This window comes from Artemia sp. Qi Xiang Cuo, chromosome 20 (assembly GCF_049724085.1).
Source record: "Artemia sp. Qi Xiang Cuo chromosome 20, ASM4972408v1, whole genome shotgun sequence".
NCBI lineage: Eukaryota > Metazoa > Arthropoda > Branchiopoda > Anostraca > Artemiidae > Artemia > Artemia sp. Qi Xiang Cuo.
In genome coordinates this window covers 34,416,652-34,440,126 of record NC_142813.1, presented here as the reverse complement: position 1 = coordinate 34,440,126, position 23,475 = coordinate 34,416,652, and the positions used below count along the sequence as shown (strand labels likewise).

General features: G+C 37.1%; 1 protein-coding gene across 1 annotated transcript in view; it reads right to left on the bottom strand.

Annotated features, from left to right (window-relative positions):
* The window catches only part of tweek (transmembrane protein KIAA1109 homolog tweek), a 371,152-nt gene that overhangs the window by 72,354 nt on the left and 275,323 nt on the right, over nt 1–23,475 (bottom strand). The window contains exons 48-51 of the mRNA XM_089106227.1: nt 21,611–21,693; nt 16,411–16,552; nt 3,888–4,045; nt 369–561 (exon numbers count right to left, since the gene is read on the bottom strand). Coding sequence (XP_088962353.1) covers nt 369–561; nt 3,888–4,045; nt 16,411–16,552; nt 21,611–21,693 — 576 coding nt within the window. The remainder of the gene's footprint in view (nt 1–368; nt 562–3,887; nt 4,046–16,410; nt 16,553–21,610; nt 21,694–23,475) is intronic.

Sequence of the window (23,475 nt, the reverse complement as noted above, 5' to 3'; positions counted from 1 at the left end):
GTGTGAATTTCATTAAGGTTCAATAACTTTTAGGGGGTCTTTCCCCCTTTTTTCGAAAATCAGCCAAATTTTCTCAGGCGCGAAACTTTTGATGGGTAAGATTAAACTTGATGAAACTTACATATTTGAAATCAAAATTAAAATCTGATTCTTTTGATGTATCTATTGGTACCAAAATTCAGGTTTTTAGAGTTTTGGTTACCATTGAGCCGGGTCGCTCCTTACTTACAGTTCGTTACCACGAACTGTTTGATTTGTTTCACTGTCTAATAAAAGGACCTATCCATATTCGGAACTCTTATTTGTTTCCTAATGTACAATAGCCTACAGCAAATGAGGAAAATCAAATGGAAAAATTCAATACACACCTCACTGATTCAGGCGCAGACACACGCTTATCAAGATTATCAAGCCGCCATTCGTCATTAATCGATGCTGTCAGAGAACTGATTCTTGAGACAAGAGTGCTGCTTCCCATGTAGTCAAGTCGACAATTTAATGTGTGCAAATGAAGATCTGCCAGGTGCTCCGGTTTTACGTTTGGGTCCTCATGGACTTGCGCTAAAACGAAATTTCAATAAAGACCAAAACCTAATAACTGGTGACCTTAATATCTCTAGCTCCGAATTACTTTGATGCTAAGATTACCAAACTTTTGGTTGTAAAAACTACAAAGAACGACCGTGTCAACAGTATCCGAGGCAAGTGGCATTAATTCACAGGAACTAGGGAGGGGTGATGTGTTTTCCAAATACAAGAAAAGGAAATGTTTTTTTTTAATTTCCTAATGAAAATACCGAAAGTTTTTTTCAATGAAAATTAAAAAAAAAGGATTTTTCAATAGTTTACGGGGGGAGAGGGAACAGAATATAGGACAGAGGAGCAACTACCCCTCTACTGCCTCATTAATGTCACTGACCTAGGCTGTTAAAAAAGAAATTTTTTGAGAACATCAGAAGCGTCAGATCATGAAAATACAGGGGGATGGGAATTTATTTGTCAAAATCTAGGAGGGCAATTTAAATGATTTTTTTTTTCAGCAAAAATACCAAATTTTCAACGAAAAAGGTATTTTGAAGGGTAATGCTTCAAAAAGTATTTTTTGTTAAACCCCCCCCCCCCCCCAAAAAAAATGACTACGAATACAAACAACAACAGGTAAAGCAATAAACAATTAATCAAAGACAGTGGAAATTTTTTATCCTTAAATTAAACTTAGGCTAAATAAAGAAATTTCTCTAATAAGTATTTGGAGGAGTATTTACAACACATTATACACTAGTTTAATTATCATTTATTTAACAAATTACATGACAAAACCAATAGCTAATACCAAAGAACCTGAATCAAAAAGTCCTTTTAATTTGAATGTCAAAAAAGCGAAAATACCATAAAAAGCATGCTCTTAAATGGTTTTTACCTAAAAGATTTGTCTTGTTTCGTGTTGTTTTTCTTCAGTCCTGGTTGAACTTCCTTGAAGTAATGGTTTTAGGACTTGTTTTAATTCTAGTTTTAATGATCAGGCATTTTATTGTAAGTCTACATCTTACATCTTTATATGTATTTTGCTGAGAACATAGGGACAAAATATTTATATAAAATAAATTTTTTTACTCTCTTAGATTAATTACTCATTGTCTTACCTGTTGTAGTTTATATGATGAAAAGGCAGCAAGGTCTTCGTCATCATTTATAATTAACGCAAATGGGATACACCAAAGGTGTTCCTGATGTTTTGGTAAAATTCCACAAGTTTGAAGTTACCAATTGAAGTTATTAGTATGAGAGTGTTTGCGTAATTTAAACTAAATAAGAGAAGACATCCACAAAAAGAGGAAGGGTGCCTGGGTGAAAGGTACACAATTACATTTGAAATATTTTTTTAAAAGGGGAGACTGCATCGAATCAGTAGTCGTAGAATATCGGGAGAAGATTATCATTGTTCAAATAAAGATTAAAATTTCTAGAGCCCTGCTTACGTAGCAAAAGAGATGACATTTTGTGCCGCAAAACCTTAATTTCGTAGACAGCCGACAGAGACAGCGTGAATTCCTAGACAACCAATCAGCTTAGAACTATCAAACGCTAATTTCACGACTTCCCAATTTCAGTAGCCATTCTACCGCGCAGTTAATCGGAAATGAACAGTTACTAAAAACTGTGGTATTACTTAACTGTTAGAAGATTGTCATTATTTTTGGCCGATGTGTGAAGAGAATGATGCAGATTTATCCGTATTTTTTTTTTTTTTTGCTGATTGTGCAGTTGAGTGGCTTGAAAAAGAAAATATTTGGGATAGAAAAAGGTGATGAGGGGTGTTTTGTTAGGGTCTAGGAAAATAAATATTTTATTAGAATAAAAAATTGCTGTAGATCCATCCGTGTGGGTATGGGGCATCGAGAAAAGTTTTTGAAATAGTTGTACTTTTTTATTTATTTAATTTTTTTCGTTTTTATTTTTGTGTGTGTGTATACACGTTTCGTTTGCCATGACTTGGCTGGTTTAATTTTTTAGCAAATATTGTGTCCGTGAATAATCCCAACTTCCTCAATTGAACTGTGTCAACAATTGAAGTCTAGTAATTATTTTTTTTCGCTTTAATTGGTAATTCAGAGCAAAATACTGTGAAATTCTGGTTCTGTTAAGCTCTATTATTGAATGGCAGCTATTTGTGTAACACAAACACAGATTGGTTTGTCAGTGTGTTTACACCCAGTGACACGCCTTTCGACTAAGAGTGCTGGAGAGATGTAATTTAAGACTAGCCAAATCAGCCTCCAAACTGGACTCACTTTTTCTAGTATTACAGTCATTACTAAAGACATGAGGGTTGAGTGGTCCGGTTCGTACCTTAAAGACCTGGCTTACCGTTCTATAATGAGTCTCCTTTTGAAACCTGCAGCTGATGCAGAGATAGACGTTCCCTCACTCATGTTATTCCAATCATTTATGACCTTCCAGCTGAAATGACTTTATAGGTTCCAAGTTGGGAATTATTTTCGCAGCTGTCTTATATGGATTCCGGAGGATGTGATCAGCTGGTATTGGTTCTTCTGAGACAAAGCCATTGATCCAAGGCTGGATTTAGTCTTGGGAACTGGTAGTGCAGAATCTTCTTGGAGCTCAAAATTATTGTCAACAATAATTTTCGGATGTTGGCTACTAGTGCGATTTGAAATAGATGTAAAAGAATGATGTATGTCGTTGATCATTCTACATTGGTGCTGCAAGTTATTGTGGCCAGAATGAACAGTGATGCGCTTCGATATATTAAAAGAGAAGAGCCATCTGTCAGCCCATGTCTCTACGCAGTCGAGGTCAGATCATAGCAATGTTTTGTTGGCGACAGCATATAGCATTGAGTCGTAAGGATAGATGGTTACTAACCTCAAATATAATATTACTGACAAAGATAAGTAGCAGTGTAGGTCCAAAGATAGTTGCATGGGAAATACTAATTAAAACCTTGGGTTGGAAATAATAAGTGTGTTAACCTTCTGCAGTGACGAGTCGGACCATCTGCGTTCTGCCAACCTAGCCTAGCTATTTTGTAATGAAAAAGAACTTGAAATAAAACAATCTGTCTACTTTTCAGAAATCTCGGGTAATTAAAGAAAAATTAAAGTAAAATTGAAGTAAAAAGGTAATTAATATAAACTGAACTTAACATTGTTTTGATTTTTTTTTCTAGTTCTGCTGATTAAAACTGCCCTGTAAGTGACACTAGCAGTTATTGATTTCTAAGTCACCAATTTTCCAAGAGCCACCACCCAAGTGCCAAAGTCGTCTCTTATCAGTTTCTTATTTTCTTTGGGACAACCACAATAAAATTTAACTCAATGGAATGTTTACAATCTGTACACTGAACAGAAAGTATATATACTTACCTGATATAACCAAACAATTTATGTCGAAACATCCTCCAACAATGCCTCCTTTTGCGTCCAAAGATGATTCTTCAAGCTGGCAACCAACCGAAAGGTTTTTATGGCCAGAGCTGCTTATCGAAAGCTTGCCATCACAACCAAGATTTGTTGTCTGCCACCTACACAGAATTTGAATAATTGAAATTAGAGTCATTTAACACAAAGGACAAAGCCTATTATCCCGGACCACTTGGACATGGCAAAATTGTTGACAAATGAATAGTTGATTAAGTTGACTAATTATTATTAGGAGAGCAAAAATTACCTTGCGTTTTGCTAACAATGCCCTTCATAACCCTCGAACAACTCCCCTTTTCTCCGGTCAATATTCACCCCTTCGACCCCGCCTCCCGCGTTCTGTGTCAGCAAAAATCCCTCTTCCCCAATAAGAGTTTGCACTGAAAGATATAGAAGAACTTTTATCCCTTATATAGTTGAAATTTTCAACCAGTGACTCTCCGCTGCGCCCCCCCCCCTCACTCACTCTTTACCTCATAGTTATTAATTTTAATGGCCATTAAGCAAACTTGGAGGTTTAATATTTATGTTTATTGGTAACCAACTAACGTATGTTTTTGTTTTAATCCTACTTTATCCTCTTTTTAGTTTTACGAGTCTTTTTTTGTTTTTTTTTGGGGCTTTTTTGATGAATTGGTATTTGCCTTCTATTTTTATGAGTTTAATTTTTAATTTGGTTTTTTTTGTAACGTTTTATGTATTTGACATTGACCCTTTTATAATTTTCTGTTGTTGTTTGATTGTTTGTTTTTGTTGTTCTTTCTTCGCTGTATTTGACGGTAAAGTGCGAATTCGGCCCTTTTAGGCTTGTGATAGCCATTTTTCAGCAATAAATCTTATCTTATCTTATTGACTAATACATATTTGACAAAACATCGATTAAGGAATAAATACTTATAACAAAATTTTATCCAAAACAGAAGTGCTAATTTAACTTTTCAATAAGTTTACAGGAAAGTGGATATACAGCCCTTTGGCTAAACAAAAATATTGCTGTTCGAGGATTTAACTAAGCCAAAAATTGTAAAACTAAACTGCATACCTTAGTTTAGCTTCGTTTTTATAAATGCGATTTATAAAAATAATAGTGTAATTTATCGCAGTATATTAAACACTTTTTTTTTTATTAGTGTCGTTCCGGTCCTTGCTGTGTTCCCCTACCTCCTAAGATTTAAATCGGCTTTTGCAAATGCAAGTAAACGACAAGACTGACTATGAATGAAGCTCACAGGGATAAAAAGGCTCACCTCAGGAAGAGTCGGATACACCCAGAAGATTCAGGCCCCAGGATTTATTTAAATAAACAAGAAATTCTCAAATTTCAGATATTTTAAGTTAAAAAAAGATGCAGATGAAAAGACATAATACAAGTTTGCCTTATATTAAATCATAAAAATATTTTAATTGTTTTCTATTTTTATATCTATACTCTAGCCGAGATTTCTTAATTTAAGGCGTAAATTTACTGTAACTGTTCTCCTTCTGTTTTCTTCTTTGTTAAATTTATGAGCTGATTTAATCATAAGCCTTTAGGATAATAGTTTATTTCAAAATTTGTACTTACTTTGCCCAGGTGTTTTGAACAATAATACCATATTTGGGATCCTTTGGACTTTAAGCTTACTTATTAATGGAAGAACTCTTTAATAGAGTCAAGGCAAGGGTGTTTCCTGGATTTTTTTTTTGGGGGGGGGGGAGTACTTTAAAAAACAAATCAAAAATCTTGTTATTTACATATTTTTTTACGAGTCACATATTTTTTTTATTTTTTTTGGGGGGGAGGGAGATTTAAACCCGATAGCCCCTCCTAGATACGGACTTTAGTCAAAGATCAATTTCATGGGGTTAAAGAAGCAAGGATTTGAAATTAAAAATTAGCGTCCTTCAATTTCAAACTTCCTTAAAATTAAAGCTTATTAACTGACTAATTCAAATAAATTATTCGATTATTGATGGGCTATTGAGAATTAAGGAACGTTAGATTGAATTCGTGGGGTTAAATAGTACTGATCATATTCGCAATTTTGTGAACCAAAAGGTCGTCTAGCAGGTGAAATTCAGTTTAGACGTACCACTCAGTTAACCGTCAGTGCCACTAACCAAGTCAGGTTAAAAAGTGCAATCAAAAATTTGTTGTTTTATTTTTGTCGTTTTTTAAGTAATCACAAAAGAATTCATCTTTTTCGAGCCTGCTAAACATTTTCAAGAGTTATGTCTAATTCGTTACAAACTATCTAGTTCATTTTGTTCATTATACTCATATTTATCAGCACAAACAACCTGATTGATCAGCCAGAATTAACCAGCAACTATAAATTGTGCGTCTAAAACCAATATTATTAGTTGTATTTTTACCACCAAACTGGTAAATTGTACTTCTAAAATAATTACTATTGCTACAAACAACTCACTGCCGCTTCAAGCCTCCTGAAGCCAACATAACTGCACACGCACCTCCTCCACTTATTTCTATTAATAGCTTCACTCTTTATCCCCTCCCCTGAAAAGCAAATTTTCTTTAAATCCCTTTATCCCAACCTATTCAGGGACGACCTACTTTTCGTTTGGCCCAAGTGGGATGGCCAAAAGGAATAATCTTTGGCAATCCATCATCCTTCATCTATAATACGGGACATATCCATCTTAAAATTTTATTTTTTGATATGTATGTATGTATGTATTTATTTATGACCCATTATACAAAAAGAAAAAAAGAAAGATGGAGTACATTCAAAACAAAGAAAAGAGAAGAAAATCAAACAATCCAAAGCAAAAACCAAAATTAAACATCAAAAAATGACATTTTGCCATTCATGGCCAGTTTCCTTACTGCACATATGAGCATTAAGCTCACATAGCTTTACACATGGATCCGATAGGCTATATTTTCTTATAAGGTACGAGTTACGGGTCCACGGGGGGACTCGCAGTAGAAACTTAGCATACCTAAAAAACGCGAGCTTCATTCTAAGACGATCAAATTCCTTAAATATTTGGTAAAACAGCACTAAATATAGAATATATGGCAGGGCTACACTATTAAATATCCTTGCGAGAAGGGCTCTATTCAAATGGAATTGGGAACTTACAATCGCACCATATGAACGACGGATTTTACTCTCCATATTTTCCAACATTAGTTGCTTAATTTTCTTAAGATTCGTACCAATTGGGAGACCAAGATATGTCAACTTATCACAAGGCTTTAATCCAATACCATTCAAATCTATAGATGCATCATCAACTCTAGTCAAACCTAACTCATTGAAAATCAAAACTTCACATTTTGCTGCGTTTAGGGAAAGCCCAATTTCACGGTAATTTTCAGAAATTTCTCGGAAACATTTTTCTAACCCGCTAGTGGTCCTACTAACATTAAGGACATCATCTGCATAACAAAGTATCGATATATCCATCCCTTTATAAATACAACACGAAGAGAGTTGGCACTGAGCTGGCAACGTTGCATTATTATATATTGTGGGGGAAGTAATCGCACCCTATTTAACCCAAATGTGAATTGGTATTTCTTTGGTCAATAAATCATTTCCAGGAATACATGTTTTAGCTTTCATATGGCGGTACATGTAAAGGATAGGTCTAACTAAATCTGCCGATACTCCACGGTTCAGAAGCTCATTCATTGTTTGGGGATGCAATAGCGAGTCAAACGCTTTACTAGCATCATACATTCCAAGGGCTAGGGTCCCATCGGACTCACCTGCATCAATCAATAAATTACACAAACATTTTAGAGCATGGAAACATCCAAGCTTAGGCTGGAATCCGAACTGATAAGGAGGCGTATAGCAAGTAGAACGTAGACTATTAATTATAAGCAATTCAAAAATCTTAGAAAATACACTTGAAACAGTTATGGGTCGGTACGACGAACACTCGTACGGATCCTTCCCTTTTTAAGGATCGGCGAAATAAGACCTAAACAAAAAGAATCCGGGACTACACCACTGCAAAAAACCATTTGGTAAAGCAACGAAAGATGACAAATCAGCTTATCAGACGCATTTTGAAAATGAAGGGCACATATACCATCACAACCCATTGATTTTTTCTTTTTAAGCTTTCGTATAACTTCACTCAAGTTTTTGGTACTAACTACAAAGGCACTTGGTCCGGGATTAAACAGTCGATCATTTAGTTCTCTTTCAAATTTCTCACATTTCTTATCATCAGATTCAGCAAACTGATTAATAAAATACTAGTACCATTGTATCTCACTGATAGTAGCTATATTTTCCCCAGTTTTATTATAAGCCGAACGAGTCTTCCATAACTTATTTGGGTCATTTGATATCGATTCGGCAACTACAACACTTTGAGTAACTCAGTGAGATTTGAGCTCCTTCTGAAAACGCCGCTTTGTAAGTAGCTGCGAGGTATTAACAATTCCATTTCTAGGGTTTTCACACTCATTCCACAAACGTAGCCAGAACTTTGAGGATTGACATGCGGCTTTAAGGCTTTCGTTTCTGGACCATCCAAAGTTCTCGGTGCCCGGTCTACACTTTCTTAAAGGGACAGCGTACATCTCGGCTATTTTTAGAGCATGGGTAATCTGTGCACAGTAAAAATTCATCTCAATCGGTATCGCAGACTGGTCCATCCCAGGTTGCCGCTGAAGGAGCTGAAACGGAACTCGAATTTTATCCAATATGCAGTCGCACTTCGCTTGGAAGATATCCTTATCAATCTTATCCCAACATTTAAGATAAAAAGATTTTGGATTTCTTTTACCAAGTTCAGAAGAATGAATACCACTTCTGGGAATTGAGAGGGACAGTGGGATATGATCACTATATTCACCCTCCAGACCAAATTCAACCATTAGATCTGAATTGGGAGGATGGAGAAATATCGCATGGTCAAGGTTAGACGTACTTCCAGAAAAGGAGATAAATGTATAATTTTTGTTTTTCGGAATGACCGTGTAGCCGGTCGGCAAAATAGAAAGAAAAGTTTCAGTTCTTACACTTGAATTCTGGAGTAAGTCACAATTAAAGTCTCCAATAAGCATACACTTTCTATTCATCTTTTTGATATTTTTTTAACAATTTGGCTACTTTTCTGCAAGCAATAGCAAATTTTCTTTCAGAAGCTACATAAAGATAGAGATTAACTATAATAAGATCATCAACTGTTATGGCAAGATAGCAATCACACATTTCAAACAGTCCTGATTGGTAAGTTGTCAAGACGGCTAGACCGCGCTAGGCCTTCCTTTTGCTTTAAGTCTTTTAGCTGGGGATAAATGTACTGTTACACTAGAAGAAAGGTACAAAAGCTGAGAGATCATATCTGTCAAAAAGAGCTCCTGTAAACAAATCACGCTGTAAGATTCACATAGTTTCTCCAAAGCTGGTAGTTTATCAAGAACCTCACCATTAATATTCCACGACATAACGGAGAGAAGTCTTTCAGTGGAGTGGGATCTGTTCTGCTCTGAGCTTGATTTCCGATTTTCTGGGCATGATACTGAATAGCATGAGTGAGCTGAACCTTTGCATACAACACATCCTTTTTTTCTGCATGCATGGCTGCTCCTTAGTACTTTTATGGTCATTACTTGCGCACTGAGAACATATCTCGGCATTAGGACAATTGGCTGCTATATGGGCTATAAGGTGGCATTTGTAGCAACAGCATTGTAAGAAGTGAAATTCATCAACACATAAACGTTCAAAACCGATCTTCGGAGGGTCTTTCATGCTTGCTTCCAAAACGTCTTTTGACGGGAAATAAAGTCTGAATGTTTAGATGGCTCTCGCGCCGTTGAGGCTGCAAGTCATTCTATCCTAGTTTAACTTGTTCAGTGCCTTGAAATACTCCTCCCTTTGGGATGAAAGTAATATTAATCAAAACTGTATTAATAGTGCTATTCTTTGTGACTGAGGCTGCTGCTGAAAACTGGATTGATCAATGCAAAAAAGGTACTTTCATTTCTTTTGCTGTTTTGGCGCCATCTGTCATAGCCACACTCGTCACACTGAGAATTTATAAAAATATAGATGACGTTCCCTTCGTTCGCAAGCGAACAAGAAGAGGACGCAGAGGTGGCAGAAAAAAATTTAAGATTGAAGTGCTAGTCACCTACGGACGATTGGCCAGCCAAAAGCCTAAGCGTGAGAGGTGTTTAGTCCCAATCCCGCGCGTGAGCCTACCGCCCCGGCTGATCCCTGACAACAATGCTCCTACCTATGATTTCGGGTCTAATTGTCCTCCAGTATTATCGCCGCAGGTTCTCTCTTGTAAACACCAACTTCCAAACTTCCTTCTGAGCAACGTCCGCTCACTAACGAATAAAGTAGATGAGTTAGATGTCATTCTACGTCAGAATAATATCCATATCGCCGCAATTACCGAAACATGGCAGCTCGACGAAACAAGTGGAAGGATGGCTGGTTACAATGTTTTCTTGAACACTAGAACAGACAGGATTGGCGGAGGTGTTGCCCTGTATGTACGCGATGATATCACCTGCAAATATTTAGATAACTTCAATGACCCTAACCATGAAACGATCTGGGCATTATGCAAGCCAAAACATTTACCACGAGATGTCTCTTGCATCATTATTGCAAGTATCTACTATCCTGAAAGCGCCAAAAACAGACGGCTGTTGGTATCCTACCTTCAGTCTACGTTAGACACATTACGTCAGCGGTATAGCCGCCCAGGCTTCATAATAGCTGGTGACTTCAACCAAACAAAGAAACAATGGCTTGCCAATACGCTGGGTATGTCACAAGTGGTCAAGATACCCACCCATGTGACCGGGAGCACCCTTGACCTTATTCTTACAAACCTTGCTCCTTATTACAAAGACGTGTCTTCGAACGGGCCATTGGGCAAATCGGACCATCACACTCTGCTGATGAAGGCAAAAAGTGAAATCAGGAAGCTTAAGAAAATAAAAGTACTCCGGAGACCTATCACGAAGTCTGCTATTAATACGTACGGAATGTGGGTCGGTACTCACTGCTTCAGCAAAGTATACAACGAAAGCGATGTCAACAGGAAAGCAGAAATATTTCAGTCCCTACTCTATGACAAATACTTAGAAGTTTTCCCGGAAAAGCAATTTGTCGTGAGCGAATCTGACAAGCTCTGGATCACTCTAAAAATAAAACAGCTGATTCGCGAAAAAAACACTGTAAGGCAGTCAAGTGATGACGCAACGTCGTTACGATTATTAAGAATCAAAATCGTTAGCCTTTGTCGCGAGGCAAGAAAGTCCTTCGGAAAATCCCTTTCGGACCCTGAAATAAAAAAGGATCCCCGTAAATGGCACCGTCTAGTGAGGCAGATTGCTGGAAAAACAGTATCATCCAGTATCCGTATTCTGAACGATGATGGGTCACTCGTGAGTGCAAATGACGTCAACAATTACTTTACTGACATTTGTACATCCTTTCCTACCCCAACTAACACTGAAATAGAGAATCTACTGTCAATATGCCCTGACGAAGGTGAAATAGAAATAGTTGAGCATCAAGTTTTCAAAGAGCTGAACAAGTTGTGTCCATCCAGTAGCTCTTTTCCTGAAGAGCTGCCTATAAGGTTAATACGAGAGTTCTCTCTTTTCCTGGCCAAGCCACTTGGACACATCATCAGCGAATGTTTCGCCCAGTCAACTTTCCCGTCGTGCTGGAAACGCGCATTTGTGCGTGTTATACCGAAGACTAAAACACCCAAATGTTGCAACGAGTTACGACCGATATCAATCACATCTACCTTTGCAAAAGTCACCGAGTCATTCATCCTGCGTGAATTGCTCAAGCAAACGCGGGAAAACATAGACCGTTACCAGTATGGCGGCCTCAAAGGTTGCAATACCTCGATATACCTCGTGCGCCTAGTTGACATTATCTTTAAGTGGCTTGACAAGGGCAGTACCTTCATCGACCTAGCTCTCGCCGATTTCAGGAAGGCATTTGACCTGATTTGTCATCTTACGGCAGAAAAAAATATGCGAGCAATGGGCGCACAGAAGCGGTCTCTTGCAATAGTGATGAGCTTCCTTCAGGACAGAATGCAGTGTGTATTTCCATTGTTTGAAGGTGACTTGATCTCATACTGGTCTAAACTTACCTGTGGAGCCCCTCAGGGTACAAGACTTGCTGGTTTCATATTTATCTCCCTCATCAACTTCCTCCTTCAGAATTTCGAAGAGCGACTCAAATTCGTCGACGATTTATCATTTGTCCTCAAATACCTCGTCAGAGAAGGTGTAATCGAACGTCAGTTCAGCGAGACCCTTCTGCCATCCTTCTCTGAGGACTGTGAACGTTACAAGTTGACACTGAATGCAGATAAATCAATGATCCTCAGGTTTTGCCCCTTAAAACGTGATCTGGAATTCCCGCAAGTCCCTTTCCCTGTTGTTCCATCTGCAAAAATCCTCGGAGTCACATTATCGATGGACTGCACATTCACCGAACACGTGGAGAAGGTTATTAAGGCTGGCAATGCATCACTTCAGACCCTAATCCTGATGCGCAGGTTTGGCTGCGACACTCAAAGCCAAAAAAATGCCTATCTTACGTATGTGAGACCTCTACTCGAATATGCCGTCGCTGTCTGGGGACCTTTTGTCCAGAGCACCCACTACCTTTGCGATGACCTTGAATCTTTGCAGAAACAAGCTGTTAACATAATCGTTGGTAACAGAAGTGACGACAACAACAAACTCTTGCAAGAACTGAACCTTGAATCTCTAAGCGACAGACGATTATCCCTGATCCTGTCCCTCGGCAAGTCACTGATATCTTCGCCCCATCACAGACTGATCCTCCCACCTGATGCTCCTGTTAACCAAAGAACCAGATCCCAGTCGAAGCTACAACCCCCTGTCTGCAGGACCAACCGCTACAAAACACGTTTGTCCCCTTTTTCGTAGAAGCATACAACAAGACTTAGTGTTATTTGAATTCACGTCTTAGTGTTTTTATAGTGTTATTTGTATTTTTTTTTTTTTCATATTGTTGTAAAGACGACATAAATTAGCCATGGCTACGCTGTTCGATCTTAATAAACCTATGTCTATGTCTATGTCTATGTCTATGAATGTCCGGGACTTACCGATCTGTTCAGCTTTTTGACATGTTGGGATCAGATTAGCTACATCTACCGCCTCAAACTCCTCTGGAACAAATCGCACAATTCCAGAAAACCTCTTCGATTTTACGCTGGTTTCTAGTGAAATATTTTCTATTTTCATGATATCTGCAATCCTTTCAGCCGAGTCCTTTGACTTGACCAGTACTTTTCAATTGTCTTTTTTTTTCTTCAACTCAACTATATCATCACTTAGCTTTCCACATGTTGACAGAATAAAGTCCTTACGGGCATCTGACTTTTCAAGGGACTTGGGAGGGTTTTTCCCTACGATTGAGAAGGGTAAAGGAGTAGAAGGCTGTTTCAAAGTAATAGTTGGCCATGCTATCGACGCCTGTTTTGTCTGTTTCGTGACGCTATCTAGCTTTCTACACATCTGGTTTACTTTAGTTGTGATACATACACCAACTGCATCGGCACACTGGGGTACTTCCTCAGGCTGATTAATGACAAATTTCGGCAAAGTTTTCTTATCTTTAGAACACCGATAGACAGTCTTTGCTAAATCTAGCACATTTTCAGAATTCATGTTAGCTGTTCGCATTCTGTCATCGTATCCCAATCTCTCGTAGAAAGTCCACAGTATTTTCTTTGCTTCAAGAATAGACTCACGGGTTAAGAACTCTACCGCTATATTAACATAAACATCTGTTTTCAAACCACTCGCTAATGATCGGGAAATATAGTTCAATAACGGATTCCACACAAGATCAGCATTGCTGCATTCATCCATTTAACTGATAAAAGTCCAAATTCGAGCTTGTTATATTTCGTTAGCGCGAGCAATATTTTCAATTGTATGTCCAAAATCAAAGTCCATATCCAAGCCAATAATTATCAGTTTTTATATAAATATCCTCACTAACCAGGTATCGACATTATATAAGTATGTCAGGATTGTACGTCACTAATCCCTATTGCGAAATGTTATTTTGTTCACTACAACTTACTGAATTATTAATGTCCTTATAATATCCAATACTGATGTTGACCCTTTGAATGCAAGTTTAAGACTTATTGCTTGATATACGATAAGTAACAGGAGTACTCAAAACTATCCTTTGAAATTACCCCTGGAGATATTCAACATATTCAAAGTCCTCGGGCCATTCAAAGTCCCCATGTTTCGTTTCAGAGCTATGACTGACCACTGTCATTACTGAGGCTTCCAATATTGTAATATTAGGTCAAAGACTTGTTTCTATTGTTATGAACTTTTTTCAATTTCTAAACAATACCATGCGTATTGGTTATTCTGCTTTTTAGATCTTCACTGCATCTACCATCTTTACTAATAATACTATCAATGTAAGTGAAGCTATTACTGGATCAAGTTTCTCCTTACCTGACATAACCTATTCAATCTCATTTATTCCTAGTCTAAGCAAAATCAGTCTTCTTAAAATTAATTCTCAACAGTGTTCCTGCGACCTGAACTCTCAAGATGTTAAAAACTCGTTCATTACGCTAATATTTTTATCTACAACACTCAAATCAGTTCAAATCAGTCAAACAAGGTTTTATAACACCTGTCTCTAAAAAATGTACCAGTCTGACCTTCACCAATATTAACCCCATTATGCTCACTTCTGTTTTTTCCAAACTTTATGAAGGTGTCCTCAGTAACTGATTTAGGGATAAAATTGTTCCACCTATTTACACCTGACAGTTTGGTAACTTAAAGAAAACTTCCACCACCCATTACCTTGTGCCCTTAATGCATACCATCGTAAGTAACCTTGATAAACCAAATGTCTGGCTGAACCTTGTCTTAGTTGATTTCCAAAAAGCTTTTGACCTGGTTGACCACACCACCCTAATTCGTTCACTACTGATTAACTTTAAACTTGATCCTCTGTTAGTAAATATTGTTATATCGTTTCTTTCAAATAGATCTCAAGTTGTTAAATACAAAAATATTTTCTCTAAACCCCTCCCTATATATTGTGGAATTCCTCAAGGAACCTTATTGGGACCACTTTTATTTCTAGTCATGATTAACGATATTGGTAAGGACTTCCCCCAAAGGTGAAAATACGTGGATGACTTGTCGATCCTCGATGCATGTCACAGGAATATTAAAAATGATCCCCTTGAAATCCTATACGACATTTCAGATGAAGCTATGAGGCTAAACATGAAAGTGAATTCCCCAAAATCAAATATAATGACGAAACATTTTTTAAAATCTGCGCCCACTTTCTTTAATTCCTTCCGCCCAGATATTTGTGTGTCTTTCTTTAAATTACTTGGGGTTACAATTTCCTCTAATTTAAAGTGGGATATCCACGTGAAAGATATTGTCCGTAGAGCTAATGCGTCCATGTCTCTCCTTAAGTTCTTGAATAAATTTAACGTCCCCTCATCCCATTCTTTAAGAATTTATACTTCCTATGTCCGCCCGCATCTTGAATATGCTTGTCCAGTTTGGCATCCTGGCATCTCCCGTGATGAATCAGATAAAATTGAATCTATCCAAAAAAGAGTCCTAAGAATAATTTTTAAAGAAACTTTGGTACCATATTCACTCCTTCTAAAAAAGGCCAAGCTGGAAACTCTTGAGCTCAGAAGAGGAACGCTGTGCCTCCGTTTTGCAAAAAAACGCAATAATAAACCCTCGCACGGAAAACATTTTCCCCTAAAGACACTCCCCATCCAGACACCGCCTGCCACGTACTGTTTCTGAACCCATCCCTATCATGTCCTCCATTCGCTGTTTAACCTCCAGATATGAAAAAACCTTTGTCCCCTTCATTACTGATCAAATAAAACCACTAGTTTTTTTTTTTTTTTTTTTTTTTTTGTACTGGTGATACCCATGCTTGTGTCCGTTTGGTTCTTCCGTTCCCTCCCCTTTTTATATAGTCTCTTTTAAACCTTTTTAACGCTATTTTTATTTCAATTTTTTTTTGTGGTTTTGTTTTAGTTTGTGCCTTTTTAACTTTCTTACATTTGACACTTTTTGTTTTTTAGACTAATGAATGGCTTTGCCTTTCTGATATTGTTGTTTTTGGCACTGTTTAGCCAGTTTTTTAGTTGTTGTGCTATTCTATGTTTTTTTATTATATGACCCCGAAATGCGAATTCAGACCTTCGGGGCTTGAGATAGTCATTTTTTGAAATAAATATCTTATCTTATCTTATCCTAAATCATCTGCATCTGCATAAGTTTAGGAAAGTTTGGCCTTACCATTATATATCATCTTCTCGTACAGTCTTTAACCCATAAACCATGAGCCTCGTGTTGCACAACAATTCAGATAAATCCTATTATTAATGGCACAAAATCACATAAAATATTAATAATGACCGAAAAGAGAAAAATTCTTACAATATATTTCCCATAACATTGCCCATGTTCATATGAACGATTAGCTTCTGAAAATTAATGGCGTACACCACGACAGTTTCCCATTGAGATATTTGGACATTTTTGTGTCGACGACTGCTTCCACTGCTTTTTGGCTCACTCACTAAAACAAATATTAAATACTGCAATCAAATAAAATTTAAATAAAGACAAATAAAATGTGACTACACGGAACTTAAAGTACAATGACAAATCCTGGATTTTTCGAAGTGGTGAACGGAGGGGGGGTGGAAGAGAAAGTTTGTTTGTAGATACCTATCTTGATGACCCATGATTTCCTTGTCATTATTTTTGTCTTTATTCATAAGATAGAATTGCAATGATATTTTCCTACCACCCCAACTCCCTCTGAATAAACTTTCTGAAATGAGACAAATAAACTTATAAAAGAAATTTGGCACGAAAGATGAAAATTCGAAGTTCTTCCCAAAAAAAGTTTTGTAAAGTAAATTTTACAAAGCAATAAAATTAAACTTCAACTCCTAGACAAATAATAAATCTCAAATTTTACAAGAAAATAAGATAAAAAATTATTCTACAAAAAATTATTCCACAACAAAGGTGTAAGATACAGCGCATTTTCGAGTTCAACATACAAGTCCTGTTTTAGTTCTTGAGGTAAAACTACCAAAATTTGTTCCAGAATATTATTGCCTGAAAACTCTGGGGCTTTTTCCAACTGACTAAGATTCTACAGTGCTTATTCACATCCATGAAGTTTATCAGGGAACCCTGAGCCTGCAAAACATCTTAATCAAACAGTTCGTGGTAACAAACTGTAAGTAAGGAGCGACCCGGGTCAATAGTAACCGAAACTCTAAAAAACAGAATTTTCATACCAATAGATAAACCAAAAGAATCAGATTTTAATGCTGATTTTAAATATATAAGTTTCATCAAGATTAGTCCTACCAATCAAAAGTTACGCGCCTGATAAAATTTTAAAATTATAGAACTTTAATGAAAATCACATCATCAGATTCAGCATATTAGAGAACCCTACTGTAGAAGTTTCAAGCTCCTATCTGTAAAACTGTGGAATTTTGTATTTTTTGCCAGAAGAGAGATCACGGATGCGTGTTTGTTTGTTTTTCTTTTTTTCCCCAGGGGTGATCGTATTGACCCAGTGGTCCTAGAATATCGTGAAAGGGCTCATTCGAACGGAAATTAAAAGTTCTAGTGCCCTTTTTAAGCGACAAAAAATGGAGAGCAACTAGGCCCCCTCCCACGCTCATTTTTTTCCAAAGTCACCCGATCAAAATTTTGATATAGCCATTATGTTCAGCATGGTCAAAAATAAAATAACTATGTCTTTTAGGATGACTTAATCCCCCAAAGTCTCTGGGGAGAGGGCCGAAAATTATGAACTTTACCCACTGTTTACATATAGTATTGGATATTGGGAAGTATACAGAGGTTTTCAAAGGGGATTTTTTCTGTTAGTGGGGGGAGGGGGTCGAGGGTTATGTGGTAGGATCTTTCCATAGAGGAAGTTTTCATGGGGGAAGGGACATTGCTATGAAGGAGGTGCCCGATTTCCCAGCATTATTTAAAAAAAAGATCAGAAATCAAATAAAAGAAACAAAACAAGTCTTTTCAACTGAAAGTAAGGAGCAACATCAAAACTTAAAACGAACAGAAATTATTACGTATATGATGGTTTCACCCCCTAGTCAATACCTCACTCTTTAAGCCAAAGATTTTTTAGCATTTTCATAAGAGCTATTTATTCTAATTAACTGCCTTTGTGATTAAGGGTCATTTTTAAATAATTGGAACAAAATTCGAACTTTAGCGTAAAGAGGGAGATATTGACTAGGGGGCGAAATCCCTCATATACGTATTAAAAATATATGAATATAGAAGTTCGTTACGTAAGTTAATTCGTAAATTACGTATATTTATTACCAATAAAAACGTTCGTAAATAAAGATAAACAACTTTCGAGAAAGCCATTTAGCCAAAAAAAAGTAAATTAATATGCAAATTTTGTTTTAATTATTCATGTGCGGTGAGCCAAAATCAAAACCTGTATTAATTCAAAAACGTTCAAAAATTAAATAAAAAAAACAAGTTTTTTTAACTGAAATTAGGGACCGACATTAAAACTTAAAACGAACAGAAATTATTCCATATATGAAAGGGGCTGTCCCCTCCTCAACACCTCGCTCTTTAAGCTAAAGTTTGACTGTGTCTCACAGCTTTATTTTTTAAAACATTAAAAAAGTTTAGCGTAAAGAGCGAGGAGTTGAGGAGGGGACAGCCCCTTTGATATACGGAATAATTTTTGTTCGTTTTAAGATTTAATGTCACTCCTTACTTTCAGTTAAAAAAACTTGTTTTTTTATTATTTAATCTTAAATAAAGCTTGAATGTCTTGACTGAAACCAATACGAACCTTCAAAAGAGTTACAATAATAGCAGCGAAAGGAACACAAAAGTTGAAATCGGAGACCCCAAAAAATTTTCTCAAATATATAAGTATATATAGTGTTTATGACTGCATTTTATATGAAGCAGTTTACAAACGCAAAGTGCTTCAAAATATGTCCTTTTTCACTACCAAATTCTACCCCTAAAACTTGGTTCTGATAGTGCAATTAAGCTTAAAACGTCCTGAAACGCTTTTTTTCAAATTTTCACCAGCTAAAGAATGTTTTGAACATGCCTGGGTCGAGCAGCTACAAATTGAATTATCTCTTATGCTTCCTAGCCGGTGGTAAAAGACAGAAACGTTTGTATTCGTCTTTCGGTTATAGTTTTTCATGGAGCCGGCGTTTCTCCCCCTCCCTCCAAAAAATTCCCCCATATGCAAAATTGAGCAGCCACAGAGAAAGTACAAAATAAATACCTCAAAGTGTCGATCAGATGTACTAAGGGATAACAAAAGGACCAGATATAAAAAATGGTTTTAGGACAGGGGCTGGTTGGTCTCCAATCACTTTCGAATAATAAAAAAAGGACTACAAACTCAATTTCCGATCAAATGAGTGTCCCCAAAGTTTCCACGAACATAAGGGGGAGGTTGGGGATGAGGAAAGGGCATTCCCCTCCTAAACGGAACAAATTCTGCTCATTTGGGGTTTAATGTTACTCTTTACTTTCATAATAATAGCGTATACCATAAATATTCCCAGAAATCAAGAGAGATTAAATATCAATTACTACCTCCAACCCCCTTCCCCTTCCTTAGAACTAATTCTGCATTTAATTGAAGGCTCAAAGAGAGAAAGGTTGTTTTGGCATTAAAATGCACCCTTTGAGGTATCTACCTCCTCCCTACCCACCAAATAATCAGAGAGCCCTGTTGTAGAGGTTTCAAGCACTCATCTACAAATGTTTGGAATTTTGTATTTTTTTTTTAGAAAGAATGATCATGAATAAAAACACACTCAGAATCAAACATTCCCCCCTTTCCTAACGATAAATTCCGTAATTAAAAAACGATAAATTGTATATTTACAATCCTTGCCCTGGGGGCTTTAGGGGCATTGCATCCCCGGAGGCATAGTTACTAGACCTTTTGCCTGTTTTGAAAAAAAATCACCTATCAAAGTTTTAATCAGTGTTGAGGGTAGAATGCATCTAAAAAGGGCAAAGGGGGCGGAGCCTTGAAGCCCTCCAATCACTTCAACATACCCTGTAAGTTTCACCTTAATACAGTCAGCCGTTCCTTAGATATTGATGAAACACCCTTTTGATAACTAGCATGCATATAGCATGTTTTGACTGTGTTCGGCATTCCTCTCCAAAGCAGTGGAGTGTTATACCATCCCCACAGACATAGTTATTTGACCTTTAGACTATTTTGAACAAGATGGGTATTTAAAAATTTTGATCGAATGTTTTTGGAGACAAGGCAGCTAAAGAGAGAATGGGAGGGGGACTAGCAGCCCTCAAATCACTTTAAAACATCCCCCTCAACATGTCTTGAAATTTTCAACTTAATACTCAAAGCCGTTCTTAAAATATTGCAGATTCACCTTTTTGATAAACTTGATGCACATAGTGCCTTTTAATCCAGTTTAAAATACCCCTTAAGTTAAACCAAGTTTCACCATGGTCTACTTTGTTTCAATGGTATTATTTTGGAAACTCAAAAGTTTCCAAAGTAATATCCTTGGTATTTTTAGATTCGCCCTTTTCCTAATTACAAAACCTGTATGTAAACAATTGGGCAGATTACACAATTTACAATCCTTACCCCGGGGCTGTGGAGGGGATGGTATCCGTGGAGGCAAAAGTATTAGACTTTTTGACTAGTTTGAACGAAATGACAATCAAAAATTGATCGGATGTATTGGGAGGAGGGAGTTTAAGAGGAGGGGGGTTGGTTGCCCTCCAATCACTTTTGTATCTTAAAAGGCCACTAGAACTTTCAATTTTGAACTGAATGAGCCACCTCCAAAATTTATACGACCACCCCTTTCATAAAAACCTTATATATTAACAATGGGCAACTTGCATAACTTACAGCCCTCACTCTGTGGGCTGGAAGGGGTGTTAACAACCCCAGAGGTACGGTTATGTGACCTTGACAAAATGACTGTCTCAAAATTTCGATCGGATGTGTCTTGGGAAAAGACGACGTGGCGAAGGGGGGGGGGGGGTCTGTTTGCCCTCCAATAACTTTTGACTCTTAAAATGGACACTAGAAATTTTAGTTTGCAATCGAATGAGCCCCTTCCAAAGTTTATACGACCATCCTTTCCATATGATGTGCTTCCTGAAAAAAGATAAATAAATAAATAATAATACAGTGAAGCCTTATAGCTATTTACTAGAGGCAACGCCATAGCATTGCCTCTGACTTAAAACGGTGAGTAGAACTTTCAATTTCCCTTCTAATGACCATCCAAAATTATCCAGGGAGAAAATGGGGGGAAATCGTCTGGGGGAGAATTTTCCGGGGGAAGTTTTCTGGGGGGGGGAGAGAATTTTCCAGGGGGACTCATAGAAACAGTTTTTTAAGTTATAATTAGGGATCACACCTTCTAACTGCATTTGTCTTTCCTAATCTCAATTTTTACGAATATGGAAAATTTCAAGGAAAAAGGGATAGAAAATCAGTTTCAAATGACAAAAAAAATCCTATGGTATCCAAGAAATGAAACATTTTAATCTATATAAGGTTCCGTAAAATTATATTTTTTTCTTTTACCTGTTTTGGACAGCAAGCTTTCAGCAGATTTTGGACATAGCCACGCCTGACGACTACCAGCATTTTGTGACTCTTCTGATTCCCTGAAAGATATAGAATTAGTTTTTTTTGGCGAGAGATTAATATCAATGGTAAATTCCCTTTGCCGACATTTGTCGAGCTTCGTTTTCACACAAGGGCTTCGTTTTGACTCCCTTCTTGTGCTTTGTGTTACATTCCATTTCAAGCGTCGTGACGGTTTAAAGGTGCGGCCCAAAAGAAATATTGTAACTGACGGGCTGAAAGACACATCAAAATAAAAATTCATTAAATTTACTACAGAATATAGAGAAACTGGGGAAAACAGAATGTTTAAGGTATTTGCAGGAGTCTATCCTTATTGTCAATAAATACAAAGATGATTCCAAGGTCCATCTGCTATTCTTTTCCTTTTTTGATTTCTAATCAATCATATGTTTCCGTTTTTGATACTTATATTTTCACAAAGTAATCAGACAGATTTAATATCAATATCTTTTAGTTCATCAGTGGCAACGCTCTTGCGTAGCTAATAGTAAAGAGCCACATGCCCAATGTGCCCACTTATCAATTTCAATTCTCCACATTTTTATACCCATTTTCCCTAAAATCCCTCGTGTTTTGGTCTGACTTGTCGCCATTTTTATACCTAGAAACAAAAGAGAATATTTTCTTCCCTAAGCTTCCCATAGAACTTACATGAAAAGCATAGCATAGCATGAAATCGCTATTTTTAATTCCAGTAATGATAACGTAAAGCCTCTTTTACAATAGCGAGAATGCATACAAAAGTTAAAAGAAGTATCACAGCACTTCATAGCTCGTAGCGTTTGCTCGCATCTTGTAGCCACCGATAGCTTTCGGTATGCTGACAGTTGATGAAATTTTATCTTAATTATTCAACCAGTAGCTGACTAGAATAAGGTAGACTAAGGTGACAGTCTCGAAACTGTTTCGGAGATCTGTTTTGACCAATTTAAGGAGGCTGAGCGAACTGCTCAGTTGGAACAGTTATAAAAGGTAACGAGATGATCAGCAAAATTCACTTCCGAATGTGGAGAATTTCGCCACTGTGAGCCACTGTGATTTCGCCACTGTGAGCCTAAGCATCTTCTTCCATGACTGTTCAGCTGAGGGGTCTGACAGTGGTACCTCCCAAACGAAGCTCCGTGACATCAATTATTGTCTGTGTTCATTTTACAGTTGTGTCCAAGTCCATTTTCTGAAGAGAATACCTTTCTGTCAGAAAAGAAATCATCACAAATAGCAGCGTTAGGGATTTTAACTTCAAAGCCAAAATGTCGTAAATTTCGTATTCAAACTTGAACCGGTCTTTGGTCAACTTTTGCAGGACTACATAGTATTTTCCCAAGACTAGTAAAAGAGATCAAAATTATCACTTGACTCTCTACCATATTCAAGTTCTTGTTTATAATTCGTCGTAGCTATTAAAACATAAGTCTAGTTTAAAGACAGGTGCTCCCTTGAAAGGTGGGAATCCAGTTTAGTGAACAAATTAACACTGCAAATCTAGCCCCTTCCAAGAAGTTAGACGCAAAATAATTCACCAGATTGCTGAAAATTGCCTTCAGGGAGCGAAGAAATGGGAACTTACATTGAAAACTGTGCTGAATTCGTTGGAGAAGCCAAGAGAGTAGTCCATGAATGCAAGGTGTCGCTTTCTCAACTGGCTTTGTAATGTCGACAAAACAAGGTCATTTGTAATATTTCCGTCGTCAAACATGTTTTATATCAAATACTGGATAAGAGCAACCTGTTGCTCAATAAACTCTTTATACAGGCTGTAGGGATAACCAACGGATCTGTCCTTGTGCGTAAATTCAACA